Source organism: Oncorhynchus kisutch, linkage group LG22 (assembly GCF_002021735.2).
Source record: "Oncorhynchus kisutch isolate 150728-3 linkage group LG22, Okis_V2, whole genome shotgun sequence".
Lineage (NCBI taxonomy): Eukaryota > Metazoa > Chordata > Actinopteri > Salmoniformes > Salmonidae > Oncorhynchus > Oncorhynchus kisutch.
The window spans coordinates 4,836,142-4,851,922 of record NC_034195.2 but is presented as its reverse complement, the minus strand read 5'-3'; the positions used below and the strand labels follow the sequence as shown (position 1 = coordinate 4,851,922).

At 47.2% G+C, this 15,781-nt stretch overlaps 1 protein-coding gene across 3 annotated transcripts in view; it reads left to right on the top strand.

The window, feature by feature from the left end:
- The window catches only part of LOC109867649 (transcription factor SOX-6), a 172,931-nt gene that overhangs the window by 114,595 nt on the left and 42,555 nt on the right, over window positions 1-15,781 (top strand). For all 3 annotated transcript variants that reach the window (XM_031801671.1, XM_031801672.1, XM_031801673.1), the window contains exons 6-7: window positions 12,937-13,109; window positions 14,815-14,883. In XM_031801671.1, coding sequence (XP_031657531.1) covers window positions 12,937-13,109; window positions 14,815-14,883 — 242 coding nt within the window. The remainder of the gene's footprint in view (window positions 1-12,936; window positions 13,110-14,814; window positions 14,884-15,781) is intronic.

Sequence of the window (15,781 nt, the reverse complement as noted above, 5' to 3'; positions counted from 1 at the left end):
GATAGACATAATATAGAGGGAAACAAAACGAACAAACAAAGAATGAAAAGAACGTTGTTCGGATAACAGTCAACCAAGCACTCGTGCGTGTCAGTTGTGATGGTTTGTGTGTGATGTGGGACTGAAGCTCGGCCCTCTCACTTGGTCTGATATGTAAAGAAAGTGAATCTGAGCACGATTTTAGCATGTCGTGTTCAATTCAAACTCACGTTCATTGTGAAGATACAGATCATGAAGCACTAGCTTGTGAACATACACAGGTGGAGGAGCGATACGTAGAATTGCACACAGGCCCGTTTAAGGGGACGGGATCTACTTGAGTACCATATCAATTATGCTTTTTTCTCTCGCTCTTTCTCACAAACACACCCTCAAATACAACACAGATATATTGACCCCGACAAACACACGCACACAGGCACACACACAGAGAGAGAAAATGCATCATCTTCCTTTAGTTGGCGAGGTACAGGGTCTACAAATTGAGACCCACAGAATGTTGATGGATAAATCAAAAAAGTGCTTTAGTGTGGTTATAGGTTAACATCTAGTCCATTCTATACATGCTTATAGGAGTGGCTGTGAGCCTGTGCATTGTATGAAAGCTGACTTACAGAGGTGACAATATGTTTTACAGAGTGTTTTATAGCCTTGATTATCACACACACACACACACACACACACACACACACACACACACACACACACACACACACACACACACACACACACACACACACACACACACACACACACACACACACACACACACACACACACACACACACACACACACACACACACACACACACACACACACACACACACACACACACACACACACACACACACACACACACACACACACACACACACACACACACACACACACACACACATCCATCTATATTGGACAGGAATACTTTGATTTGAAACAGTTCTCTTGTATTTCACCATATTCTGGGCCTCCTCAGTGTCTGAGTGACTGCAGGCTCTGTCCAGACACACTTATAACATCTGATAAAATTATTATAAACCACAGGAAAAAAACGGATATCCAGCTGAATAATCATACAAAACTCTAAAAACTACACACGTTCTGGACATTTATATGCGCTGTTTTTGAAAAACCCTCCTGGCTTTAACATTACGGCCATGTGACCCAAATGGCACTCTATTCCCTACATAGTGCACTCTACTCCCTACATAGTGCACTCTACTCCCTACATAGTGCACGGGCTTTAACATTACGGCCATGTGTCCCAAATGGCACTCTATTCCCTACATAGTGCACTCTACTCCCTACATAGTGCACTCTACTCCCTACATAGTGCACGGGCTTTAACATTACGGCCATGTGTCCCAAATGACACTCTACTCCCTACATACGGGTCCTGGTCAAGTTGTGCACTGTGTGGGGAATGCATAAAGGTGCCATTTAGGACTCATGATGAGCTATCTGAGTCCAGCCCTCTCATTCCTCATCAATCTGCTCCTTCTCACCCATGATGAGCTATCTGAGTCCAGCCCTCTCATTCCTCATCAATCTGCTCCTTCTCACCCATGATGAGCTATCTGAGTCCAGCCCTCTCATTCCTCATCAATCTGCTCCTTCTTAGCGGCACTCTGAAAGCGTCATTTAGATTGGCCCCTTAGAAATGGCATTTCCTCAGTGGAAAGCATTAAAAAAATGCACAGAAACACTCATGAGTGGGAACAGGACTGACATTGAGCCTCCTCACTTCAACTCTCATGTTTAAGCAGCTGGAGCTGTCTCTCTCTCCCTCACCCTTTTTCCTCATGTATACTCTCTCTCCCTCTTCTCTCTCTCTCTCTCTCTCTCTCTCTCTCTCTCTCTCTCTCTCTCTCTCTATCTCTCTCTCTCTCTCTCTCTCTCTCTCTCTCTCCCATGCAGTTCAAATCAAATGTTATTTGTCACACGCGCCGAATACAACAGCAACCGTACAGTGAAATGCTTACTTACAAGTCATTAACCAACAATGCCGTTTAAAAAAAAGAAGTGTTAAGTAAAAAATAGATAAGTTAAAAATAACAAATGGTTAAATAATAATAATAATAAAGTAATATGTACATGTAGAGTTAAAGTGACTACGCATAGATAATAATCAGAGAGTAGCAGCAGTGTAAAATAGGGAGTGGGGGGGGGGGACAATGCAAATAGTCTGGCTAGCCATTTGATTAGCTGTTCAGAAGTCTTATGGCTTGGGGGAAGAAGCTGTTAAGAAGCCTTTTGGACCTAGACTTGGCGCTCCGGTACCACTTGCCGTTGCTGGCCATATAGCCTTAAACCTGAGTCCTATTCATTAGTGTAAAATGTAGCAAAATGAAAACTAGTGTTTCTTATTGGACAAGATCAGGTAGACCCTCCATGATTCAGTAAATTTTATTCCATTTGGTGTCTAATGAATACAACCCTGGTCCCATCAGAGGGAGCAACATTATGGTATTTTCCCACACAGTGCAAATATGTGGGCTGCATTCAGTACGGCACAACGCTGTGGAACATTCAGCTAGAAATAGTTAGTGTAGAACAGACATGCCTCTCTGACATGTAGAATAAGGAATCGTGTAAACTCTATTCACGACATTTCTATCTGCACCCTGCGGAAAGCAATGCCGGTCTATCCCCCAACTCCACAGGAAGCGACTATATGGACTCTTCACATGCACACAGACACAGAAATGCACGCACACACACACACACTCTCTCTCTCTCTCTCTCTCTCTCGCTCTCTCTACACAGAGCGCTCTCTGTTCCACCAGCTGTGTCCTCTCTCCAAAACACTGATTCATTTCAAACAGCCGACTCACTTCTTAATGGCTGACATGGAACGGGGCCTAACCACTGAGAGAGATAGATAGATAGATAGATTGGTAGGTAGGTAGGTAGGTAGGTAGGTAGGTAGGTAAGGTAGGTAGGTAGGTAGATAGGTAGGTAGGTAGGTAAGGTAGGTAGGTAGGTAAGGTAGGTAGGTAGGTAGGTAGGTAGGTAAGGTAAGGTAAGGTAAGGTAAGGTAAGGTAAGGTAAGGTAAGGTAAGGTAAGGTAAGGTAAGGTAAGGTAAGGTAAGGTAAGGTAAGGTAATTTTTTAAAAATGGCCTGGACAAATCTGATCATATTTTCCCAGATTTTTCTCCTGTCAGCCTGAGAAAATCTGTGATAGTATGTCTGTTAAATTCAGTCTACTGTACCACTCTTGGGTTTTTAATCTGTGATAGTATGCCTGTTAAATTCAGTCTACTGTACCACTCTTGGGTTTTTAATCTGTGATAGTATGCCTGTTAAATTCAGTCTACTGTACCACTCTTGGGTTTTTAATCTGTGCTGTTTTGTTTTTTATTGATAAACATTTGGGGCTGGGAAGGAACCTGTGCAGTTGAGGTTCATTGACTTACATGTATTGAAGAGGTGAGCTCATATGAAAAAGGTGCATATCATCTGAGCTAGAGTTCCTCAGCTCGGCTCCCAATTGAAACATTGTGTTAGTTGTGACAGATGTGGCGAACATGTTAGTTTTTGTGTGGCGCGATGGTACGTGGGCCAGGTGTCTGGGTCTTTTTGTTGTGTGCTACTGAAGGGAGGTTAGTCATAACGTGGAATGCAATAAGCTGACACACACAGGAGTTCCTTTGACATGATGATGATGTTTTTGGCAAGAGGAACGGGGTCTCCCGCCACCAACATATTCATTTCATCATCATCACATTTACTTTTGAGTCATTTAGCGGACACTCTTATCCACAGCGACTTAAAGTTTGTGAAGGTGGGACAACCAACCATAGTAAAAAGTATGTCATGGTATGTACAGTGTGTGTGTGTGGTGTTTCTGTGTCTGTGTGGTCAAGGCTCTCTTGTTGTTTTCAGAAAAGGCTGAAAGCATTATTATTATTATTGTCAGCTATATTTGATGAATGTATGTATATGCGTTTTGCATAATAAATGCATATGCTGTATCTGTATGTCTATTATTGTCCTGTGACTGCACCTGGCAATGAAATATTCACTTTAGGGAATGTGTGTGTGTGTGTGTGTGTGTGTGTGTAACCCGTTGGGAATGGCTACCTAGTTAGCGGTGCGCACTAGTAGTGTTTCAATTGACGTCGACCTTGAAATTGTTGCTTCCCTTGTTCTGAGTAATAGGTAACGATACTTCATGGGAAACAGTTCAGAGGGTCCCTGGGACAAGTCGGGGCAAGGAGAAGGACAGAATGAAGGAAGACCGTTACGTTGAACCCAGATTACTTAGTTGGGCTCTGCCCAGCTGCTGGGGTTGCTGCGGAGAAGGAGGAGGTCAAAGGGTGTGTGTGACCGGTGTGAAATGGCCAGCCAGTTAGAGGTGTACACTAGTAGTGTTTCAATTGGTGAAGTCACTCACTCTGAGACCTTGAAGTATTTGCTCTGTAAGGGCTGCAGCTGTTGTGGAGTGATAGATAGTGAATCTTCTTGGATGACTGTTGTCGATGTGTTCAGAGGGTCTCTGGTTGAGCCCAGGTTGGGGCAAGGAGAGGGAGGGAAGCAATATTTGTGTGTGTGTGTGTGTGTGTGTGTGTGTGTGTGTGTGTGTGTGTGTGTGTGTGTGTGTGTGTGTGTGTGTGTGTGTGTGTGTGTGTGTATGTGTGTGTGTAGGGGGTGGCGGTTGGGGGTGATTGAGTAGGTTGATTGTCCAACACCAATTGTGTGTGTAAACTACCGGTCATAAGTTTTAGAACACGTACTCATTCAAGGATCTACATTGTAGAATAATAGTGAGGACATCAACACTAAGAAATAACACATATGGAATCATAGTGTCCAAAACAGTGTTAAACAAATCTAAATCTATTTTAGGTTTGAGATTCTTCAAATAGCCACCCTTTGCCTTGATGACAGCTTTGCACACTCTTGGCATTCTCTCAACCAGCTTTGACCATGAAGGCCTGATTCACACAGTCTTCTCTGAAAAGTTGATGTTGAGATGTGTCTATTACTTGAACTTTGTGAAGCATTTCTTTGGGCTGCAATTTCTGAGGCAGGTAACTCTAACGAACTTATCCTCTGCAGCAGAGGTAACTCCGGGTCTTCCATTCCTGTGGTGGTCCTCATGAGAGCCAGTTTCATCATAATGCTTGATGGTTTTTGCGACTACACTTGAAGTAACTTTCAAAGTTCTTGAAATGTTCCATATTGACTGACCTTCATGTCTTAAAGTAATGATGGACTGTCATTTCTCTTTGCTTATGTGAGTTGTTCTTAACATAATATGGACTTGGTCTTTTACCAAATAGGGCTATCTTCTGTTTACCACCCCTACCTTGTCACAACACAACTGATTGGCTCAAATGCATTAAGAAGGAAAGAAATTCCACAAATGAACTTTTAAGAAGGCACACCTGTTAATTGAAATGCATTCCAGGTGACTACCTCGTGAAGCTGGTTGAGAGAATGCCAAGAGTGTGCAAAAGTGTCAAGGCAAAGGGTGGCTACAAATATTACATTTTTTAAAAATATGTTTAACACTTGTTTGGTTATGTGAGCGGACCAAGTAATTGGGTGTCACTCTAAAGCGGGAAGGTGGAATAAACGAGTCAGGAGTAGGTTTTCTTGATTGAACACAGTTCTCTATTGAGGGCATTTGGTCAACACAAACACTCCAACATAATCAATGAAAATCTTCTAAGGAAAAAAACATACATCTTCTTCTCCAGATGAAACAGGAACACAATAGGATTATCTTTAAACTACAACAAAAAGTCACGGGATTGTCACCGTCTTAGTGGTTCTTCATGGATAGCTCCTCTCTCTCGGTGGCCATCTTCCAGAGATAGTTTCCCCCCTTTCTCTGCTGGTTCCATTCTCTCTCTTATAGGGGAAGGAGAGTATGTCATTAGTACCGTCAGCTGTGCTTAATTGCCTCTGGTTACCTTGTCTCCCATGCCTTGTTGGGCTACTATCCATGAGCCCAGCCTGCCCTCTGGTGGTCCTTCCACATACCTTCCCCCCCAGGACCGAACCGGAGGGTCGGGCGCCAGACGCACCGTCTTGGTCGCGTCGGGACAGCGCGTCTGCATTCCCGTTCCTCGATCCGGCCCTGTGGATGACATGGAAAGAGAACGGTTGTAAAGACAAAAACCATCTGGCTATTCTGTTGTTATTGTTTCTCTTACCAGCCATCCACGTGAGGGGCGCATGGTCAGTAACTAATGCAAACCTCCGACCCAGTAGGTAGTACCGGAGATAATCGAGGGCCCACTTGATGGCTAAGGCCTCTTTCTCTACGGTCGCATACCTCTGTTCCCGATCGCTGAGCTTCCTACTAATGAAGAGAATCGGCTTCTCTGCTTCACCTTTACCCTGAGCTAGTACGGCCCCGAGCCCTGTATCCGAGGCATCGACCTGCACAATGAACTCTTGTGAGAAGTCCGGAGCCTGTAGAACGGGATCAGAACACAGGCCATCTTTTAGCAATTGAAAGGCCTCTTCCGTCTCGTCTTTCCACTCTACCTGGTTTGGCAGGTTTTTCCTGATGAGGTTTGTGAGGGGGTTGGCAATGGTTGCATATCCCGGGATAAAACGGCGATAATATCCTGTTATCCCTAAGAAGGCCCGAACGTCTCGCTTGGTCCGGGGTCGAGGCCAGTCACGAATTGCCCTGGTCTTCTCTGCCTGTGGGCGTATTTTCCCATTCCCCACGGTGTACCCCAGGTATTCCGCTTCGGACAGGCCCAGGCAGCATTTATTTGGATTGGCTGTCAACCCGGTGGCTTCCAAACTCACGAGCACCGCCCGTAATCGCAGGAGGTGACTATCCCAGTCCTCGCTGTGGATGACCACATCGTCTATGTACGCCGCTGCATACTCTTGATGGGGCCGTAGAATGGCATCCATGAGGCGTTGGAAAGTTGCAGCGGCACCGTGCAGTCCGAAGGGCATCCTCACATACTGGAAAAGCCCCTCTGGGGTGGCGAAGGCAGTCTTTGGGCGATCCTCCGGAGCCACCGGCACTTGCCAATATCCCTTTGTCAAATCCAGGGTAGTGATGAACTTGGCCTTTCCTAAGCGCTCCAAGAGTTCATCCACACGGGGCATGGGATACGCATCGAATGTAGAGATGGCATTCACGCCCCTAAAGTCGTTGCAGAGTCTCATACTACCATCGGACTTGGGGACCAGGACTATGGGACTGGACCACTCACTCGTCGAGGGCTCGATCACGCCCATCCTCAACATCTCCCTCACCTCTTTCTTAGCGATGACTCGGCGAGCCTCAGGAATCCTGTAAGGGCGGATATGCACCTTCTTGCCGGGTTCCGTGTGGATATGGTGGAACAGGACATCTGTTTGTCCTGGGAATGGAGAGAATATTCGACCGAAGTTCATAATCAGCTTGTCTAGCTGTCTTGACTGCTCCGGTAGGAGAGTTTGGCCACGGCGCACCTGTGGTAGAGTCTCCTCTTTTCCTTTGCCCTCCAGGGCCATCAAAGCCACCTCCTCCTCTCGTCCATGGTACGTCTTCAGCAGGTTTATGTGATAGAGTTGGACCTTCTTCCTCCTGTCAGGTTGCTTGATGAGGTAATTGACCGGTGAGACCCTTTTCATTACCTCGTAGGGCCCCCTCCACTGCGCCAGCAAGCGATGTTCGGCCGTGGGCACAAGCACCATCACTTTCTCTCCCACGGTGAACTCACGGGGGGTCGCGGACTTATCATAGGCCTGGCCTTGGGTCCTTTGGGCCTTCTCCATATGCTCCTTGACTATGGGCCACACTGCTGACAGGCGGTCTCTCATCAGGGTAACGTGTTCTATTGTGGATCGAAAGGGACATGGTTGGGTCTCCCAGGTCTCCTTGGCTAAGTCGAGGATTCCTCGACAGGGTCTGCCATAGAGCAATTCAAACGGAGAGAATCCAGTGGATGCCTGGGGTACTTCTCGCAGGGCAAACATTAAGTGTGGGAGAAGCATGTCCCAGTTTTTCCCGTCTCGGGACACCACTCTTCTCAACATGCTTTTAATCGTTTTGTTCAAGCGTTCACACAACCCATCTGTTTGAGGGTGGAATATGCTTGTACGTATCTGTTGAACCTGATATAACCGACACAAGTCCTTCATCAACCGGGACATGAACGGGGTTCCTTGATCGGTTAAGATAGTCTTGGGGAGGCCCACACGAGAGAACATCAGGAATAGCTCCTTGGCAATTCCCTTTGACGACATGTTACGCAGGGGTATGGCCTCCGGGAACTTGGTAGCGTAATCTATAACCACTAGGATGTACTCGTGTCCTCTGGCGGATTTTGGGAGGGGCCCTACGAGGTCCATAGCTATGCGTTCAAAGGGAGTCTCTATGATGGGGAGAGGAATCAAAGGGTTACGCAGGTGTGGCCGTGGGGCTGTACGTTGACATTGATCACACGTCCTACAATACCTGGCCACATCCCGGGTGACCCGGGGCCAATAGAATCTCTGCATGATTCTGTCAATAGTCTTGTCTCGTGCCAGGTGTCCTCCTAGGACGTGGGAATGGGCTAACTGTAGAACTGTATCCCTGTATGGCCTAGGCACCATTAGTAATTCCTGGTTTTCCCCCCTTCGTCGTACGACCCAGTATAAGAGACCCCGCCTGATTGCATAGTAAGGAAGAGGGGGCTCACCTGATCCGTCGACGTTCCTCCCGTCGATCACCTTCACCTTCCTCATGGAGAGACGAGGTAAGATGGCGTGAGCAGCCGCTCTTGGCTTAACTCTAGGTTCTTCTCGTCGGCTCAGCTGTTGTTGCAGGAGTTCTATGGTTGTCTGCTGTGCCGTGATCAACTGTTGTAGTAGGGCGTTATCCATCGTTCTTGAATGGTTCCTCCGGGTCTACTGGAAGAATCTTGATTTACTCACTTATCCTTGTGTCACTCGTCCACCTAATGCCCGCATCCTCCACCAATGTGAGCGGACCAAGTAATTGGGTGTCACTCTAAAGCGGGAAGGTGGAATAAACGAGTCAGGAGTAGGTTTTCTTGATTGAACACAGTTCTCTATTGAGGGCATTTGGTCAACACAAACACTCCAACATAATCAATGAAAATCTTCTAAGGAAAAAAACATACATCTTCTTCTCCAGATGAAACAGGAACACAATAGGATTATCTTTAAACTACAACAAAAAGTCACGGGATTGTCACCGTCTTAGTGGTTCTTCATGGATAGCTCCTCTCTCTCGGTGGCCATCTTCCAGAGATAGTTTCCCCCCTTTCTCTGCTGGTTCCATTCTCTCTCTTATAGGGGAAGGAGAGTATGTCATTAGTACCGTCAGCTGTGCTTAATTGCCTCTGGTTACCTTGTCTCCCATGCCTTGTTGGGCTACTATCCATGAGCCCAGCCTGCCCTCTGGTGGTCCTTCCACAGTTACTACATGATTCCATATGTGTTATTTCATAGTTTTGATTTCTTCACTGTTATTCTACAATGTAGAAAATAGTACAAATAAAGAAGAACCCTTCAGTAAGTGTTGTAAAACTTTTGACCGGTAGTGTATGTGTGTATGTGAGTGTGTGTATGTATGTATGCAAGAGTTTGGGGGGACTGCTAACGGGGACTGCTGACTAGATAGCTGAAGGCTCAATCCCAATTCCGTCCCTTAGCCCTCCCTCTCCATATTGCGAGATCCCACGAGCCGCGTAGATTCGGAGTAGTGTTCCAATTCAACTTTGAGTAAGGAGACTGAGTACGCACCCCCGAGGGGCCCCTGTGTTGAGGATCAGCGTAGCGGATGTGTTGTTACCTACCCTGTGATCACACAGTCTTCCAGTAGTTTAGCTCATCTGGTAGGCTTGTGTCACTGGGAAGCTCTCGGCTGTGCTTCACTTTGTAGTCTTTAATGGTTTGCAAGCCCTGCCACATCTGACGAGTGTCAGAGCCGGTGTAGTACGATTCGATCTTAGTCCTGTATTGACGTTTTGCCTGTTTGATGGTTCGTTGGAGGGCATAGCGGGATTTCCGGGAGTCCGGGTTAAAGAGACTCCTTGAAAGAGGCAGCTCTAGCCTTTAGCTCAGTGTTGATGCTGCCTGTAATCCATGGTTTCTGGTTGGGGTACGTACGTACGGTCACTGTGGGGACGATGTCATCGATGCACTTATTGATGAAGTCAATGACTGATGTGGTGTCCTCTTCAATGCCATTGGAGGAATCCCAGAACATATTCCAGTCTGTGCTGCAAAACAGTCCTGTAGCTTAGCATCTGCTTCATCTGACCACTTTTTGATTGATCTCGTCACTGGTGCTTCCTGCTTTAATTTTAGCTTCTAAGCAGGAATCAGGAGGATAAAATTATGGTCAGATTAGCCAAATGGAGGGTGAGGGAGAGTTTTGTATGCATCTCTGTGTGTGGAGTATAGGTGGACCAGAGTTATTTTTCCTCTGGTTGCACATTTAACTTGCTGATAGAAATTTGGTAAAACGGATTTAAGTTTCCCTGCATTAAAGTTCCCAGCTACTAGGAGCGCCGCCTCTGGGTGAGCGGTTTCTGGTTTGCTTATGGCGCAATACAGCTCATTCAATGCTGTCTTAGTGTCAGCCTCTGACTGTGGTGGTATGTAAACAGCTACAAAGAATACAGATGAGAATGCTCTAATGGTAGGTAGTGTGGTCTACAGCGTACGGGCACATTGTTGTTCTGCTGTTCTCAGTTGTTGCTCGTATGGTAGTAAGTGCATATTTGTTGCATGATAAATATATGGAAAGCTAATACTGTCGCCAGTACTGGCATTGTGAAAAACACAAGTCTCGTGGTCAATGAATGGTGGTATCCATTGGCAGTTTCTGATATGCGTGAGGGATGTCTTGATGTTGTGATGTCCCATTCCCTAGGCCTTATTTAGCTCTCCACCAGTTGCTCTGCCACTCCCCCATCAAGGGACACTCAAAAATGAGGGCGGGAGGGAGGGGTATTGGGATTGAGCCTTAGTCACATGTGCAGCCCCTTGGTTGATCTCTATGCAGCCTGGTGGTAACATCATTATCAGAGATTTTCTGTCTGTGTTTGATATGATTGGCTCTTGTCCTAATTTATTTACTTGGAACTGACTTGCCTTTTGTAATTACCCCTGAGGGGATAAATAAAGTTTTATTGAATTGAAAGATGAATTTAGCATCAGAGCTGGTATGGCTAACTAGCCATTTAGCATCAGAACTAGCATGGCTAATTAGCCATTTAGCATCAGCGCTAGCCTACAATGCCAGACTGTTCCACTAGTCTTTTCTATTAGCCTTCTCTGCTAGCCAGTGCTAGCCTTTCTGTTGGTTACATTCCACTAGCTGTTGGAAAAAATATATCTGAGCAGTGAGCAAACAAAGCATTTATCTTGCTTTGATGAGACTATACCATTATTGGAAACAGAACACCTTGAATTAAGAAAGGATAAGAGTGATAAAAGGGGGAGCGGGGAGAGTGGAAGAAGGGAGGGAGGAGAAGGAAAAGTGGAAGAGAATACAAACGAAAGAGAGGAACCGGCCAGAGAGAAAATAGACTCAAGTTAATTTTGGGAAAGTAATGGCGAAAACAAGGGAAGAGAGGAGTGTGAGAGAGCCGAGAAAGTGAGCGAAAAGAATGAAGAGAGGAGTGTGAGAGAGCCGAGAAAGTGAGCGAAAACAAGGGAAGAGAGGAGTGTGAGAGAGCCGAGAAAGTGAGCGAAAAGAATGAAGAGAGGAAACAGTTGTCTTTGATATATGCAGACCCTAATGGCACCCTATTTCCTACATAGTGCACTACTTTTGACCAGAGCCCTATGGGCCCTGGTCAAAAGTAGTGCACTGTATAGGGAATAGAGTGCCGTTTGGGACGCAGGCCAAATCAAGTTACAGTAGATGGAACAGAGAGTCATCAAATATATTCCACTCTTGGGCTTATTGTAGACACGCTATTACTGTAGTTAGTGCATCTGGATAAAGCTATTGATATTAGTCTGCAATTCAAAAGCATACATATGTAATTGAAAATGAGCGGACCAATGAGCGGACCAAGCGGACCAATGAGCGGACCAAGCGGACCAATGAGCGGACCAATGAGCGGACCAAGCGGACCAATGAGCGGACCAATGAGCGGACCAATGAGCGGACCAAGGTGCAACATGAGTATAGTTCCACGTATTTTGAATCTCCGTGAAACAAACAAACCGTGAAGTCATGACGTGCATACAGGCAACTAAACACAAACAATATCCCACAAACACAGGTGGGGAAATGGCTACCTAAATATGATCCCCAATCAGAGGCAACGATAAACAGCTGCCTCTAATTGGGAACCATATTAGCACCAACACAGAAATAGACATACTAGAACACCCCCTAGTCACGCCCTGACCTACTACACCATAGAGAACCCTTGGCTCTCTATGGTTAGGGTGTGACAAAAGAACCCTTGGCTCTCTATGGTTAGGGTGTGACAAAAGAACCCTTGGCTCTCTATGGTTAGGGTGTGACAAAAGAACCCTTGGCTCTCTATGGTTAGGGTGTGACAAAAGAACCCTTGGCTCTCTATGGTTAGGGTGTGACAAAAGAACCCTTGGCTCTCTATGGTTAGGGTGTGACAAAAGAACCCTTGGCTCTCTATGGTCAGGGTGTGACAAAAGAACCCTTGGCTCTCTATGGTTAGGGTGTGACAAAAGGGAAAGGTATTACTCTTTACTTGGAAATACATTGTAGTCAAGTACCTTGGTGAAAGCAGTGATGAATGCATGGGGACGCAGACCAACTGTAGGAAGCAGAGGTCAGGGCCAGTCAAGTGGCACGATTCAGAGATGGGAGTCCTTGTAGATGAAATAAATATAACAAATTGAAGATGATCATGTATACATTTATATCTCACTTATATGACGGCGATTTCATCGACATTTCCACCCCCCCCCTCTCCTTCTCCCTCCATCCTTCTAACCCCCAACTCTCGTTATCCGTCAGGTACCCCAGAGAGTTTGGAGGAGAAGGAGCGTCAGCTTTCGACCATGATTGGCCAGCTCATCAGCCTGCGGGAGCAGCTCCTGGCGGCCCACGACGAGCAGAAGAAGATGGCCGTCTCACAGATGGAGAAGCAGAGGCAGCAAATGGAGCTGGCCCGTCAGCAGCAGGACCAGGTGTGAGGGAGGGAGGGAGGGAGGGAGGGAGGCAGGGAGGGAGGGAGGGAGGCAGGGAGGCAGGGAAAGAGGCAGGGAGGGAGGGAGGGAGGGAGGGAGGGAGGGAGGGAGGGAGGGAGGGAGGGAGGGAGGGAGGGAGGGAGGGAGGGAGGGAGGGAGGGAGGGAGGGAGGGAGGGAGGGAGAGAGAGAGAGAGACAGGGAGGGAGGGAGAGAGGCGGGGAGGGAGGGAGGGAGGCAGGGAGAGAGGCGGGGAGGCAGGGAGACAGGCAGGGAGGGAGGGAGGGAGGGAGACAGGCAGGAAGGGAGAGAGGGAGACAGGGAGGGAGAGAGAGAGGCAGGGAGGGAGGGAGGGAGGGAGAGAGAGAGGCAGGGAGGGAGGGAGGGGGAGAGAGAGAGAGAGGGAGGGAGGGAGGGAGGGAGGGAGGGAGGGAGGGAGGGAGGGAGGGAGGGAGGGAGGGAGGGAGGGAGGGAGGGAGGGAGGGAGGGAAAGGCAGGGAGAGAGAGAGGCAGGGAGGGAGGGAGAGAGAGAGGCAGGGAGGGAGGGAGAGAGAGAGGCAGGGAGGGAGGGAGGGAGAGAGGGAGAGAAGCAGGGAGGGAGGGAGGGGGGAGAGGCAGGGAGGGAGGGAGGGAGTCAGGCAGGGAGGGAGGCAGGGAGGGAGAGCGAGAGAGAGAGGGAGAGAGAGAGAGAGAGATTATGTTTGGACAAGTACTTTATTCCCATCACCCCATTATGAGACAACATTCCATCACAAAAGAAAAGTGAGTGTGATTAATAGACAGATTTCTAAATTGGCCTGCTATTTAGCTGTTCAGACATGACGGGGTAATGACCTATATTGACGCCACTGAGAAGCCTTGCCTAAATGAATCTTGACACATGTTCGGATGAGCGACGTCCCATAATGGACAGCCTGTAATTATATAAATACAAATATATATCAAATAACTTTTCAAAAAATGGGGCAGCTGTTTTGTATTCTCGTTGAGTGAATATACACTCCGCTTTTGGATACTTGCAACTGTCTGTCACTGCCTAGGCTCCGCCCCTGGCGACAGGTAGCCAAGGAGGAGGCAGGCTTGTGTCAGTCAGGGTTGTAAACATGTCAATCTCACTGCTTCACTGTTGACTGATAGCGTCGCTTGAGCACGTGCTACTGCCAGTGTTGATGTGGGTTATATAACCCACTCTGTTCTCTCTTGTCTCTCAATATTTCCACCTTTCTGGACTCACCCAGTCTCAGCCCTTTCCCCCCCTTTGCTTCTCATGTTTCTCACTGAAGTATCCCGTCTCTATCTTCTGTCACCTAATGTCAAAAATAAAGATATGTTCAAGCTTAAATTCTCTTCTTTCCCGTCATCTCATCCCTTTTGTCTCACTTTGTTCTTTCATGTCTTGTTCTTGTCTCGTTCTTGCCTCACTCTTTTCTGTCTGTCTTGTATGTTCTATGTTCTATGTCTATGTTCAAACTCAAAACTCTCACCTTTTGCGCGTCACTCTGTATTTTCCCTTGTGTCCACTCCAGCTCATCGTCGACATCTCATTATTTTCTAATTGTCGTCTCGTCCTTGTCTCCCTCTGCTCTGTCTCCCCAGATTGTTCAAACTCAAACTCTTTTAAAGGATGTTATTCCCTCTTTTCTGTCGTTGGTCAATACCTCGGTATCTCCTCTTCTCACTCGTGTCTCATTTGTGCCTGACCTCCAGATTACGACGCAGCAGCAGCAGCTCCTGCAGCAACAGCATAAGATCAACGTTCTCCAGCAGCAGATCCAGGTCAGTGCCCACTGCTTACTGTGGCCGCGCTCCTTCTCTTCCATCTTAGTCATGTGTTCACACACACTTACACACACATACACACGCACATGTACGCGCACCCGAATGTGTTCGGCACATACACACACACGATGGCCCCTGTAATTGACCTGTTTATGGGATCAATTGCTGGGTCATTGATCATGCCTAGATTAATACACTATCCCCGGAGTCCCTACTACCGGCTTCTCTCTGCTACCTCTTCCGTTTATCAACATCTTTTTTTCCTTCCTTTCTCCACACTTTCATTCCTCTAAATTCGCTCAATCATACTGGTCATCTATTTTTCTCTAAGCTACTTGCTCTCTTTCCCTCTCACCTATATCAACCTCTTTTCTCCTTCATTGTCGTTCCTTCTATCGTAACGCGTGGCAGAGTTCTCGCTCATATTCCCTCTTCACCAGACTCTAACTTTTCCCACTGTCCCGTCTTCACCACTGGCGCTGACTGGTTGCAGAGACACTGACCCAGACAGGGGAGCTTCTTCCCTCTCACACACCCCAGAAAAGGCACGCCGTGGCTGGGGAAGGCAGTGAGCCAGGGCCCCTTGTGCTCTTCAGCTCTGGAGGTGTTCTGCTTTTAACAAGCCCCCCCCCCCCCCCCTCCTCTCCTCTCTGCTTTTAATAAACCACAGATCTGAGTTCATTAGGACCGGCTCTCGGGAGAGTCTGTGTGTGACAGCAAAACTACTAGTCTTTATGATCATGTGGCCTCAATGTGTCCTTAGGCTACAGTTTGTTTTGGTGTTGTTGAGAGAAGTAACGTTTTGGCATGTCTGCTGCTGTCAAGAAGTGCAAACATGATCGTCAGAACTCGGTTCAAATGCTGTTTCGAAATCTTTCAAACATTTTGAGCTTTT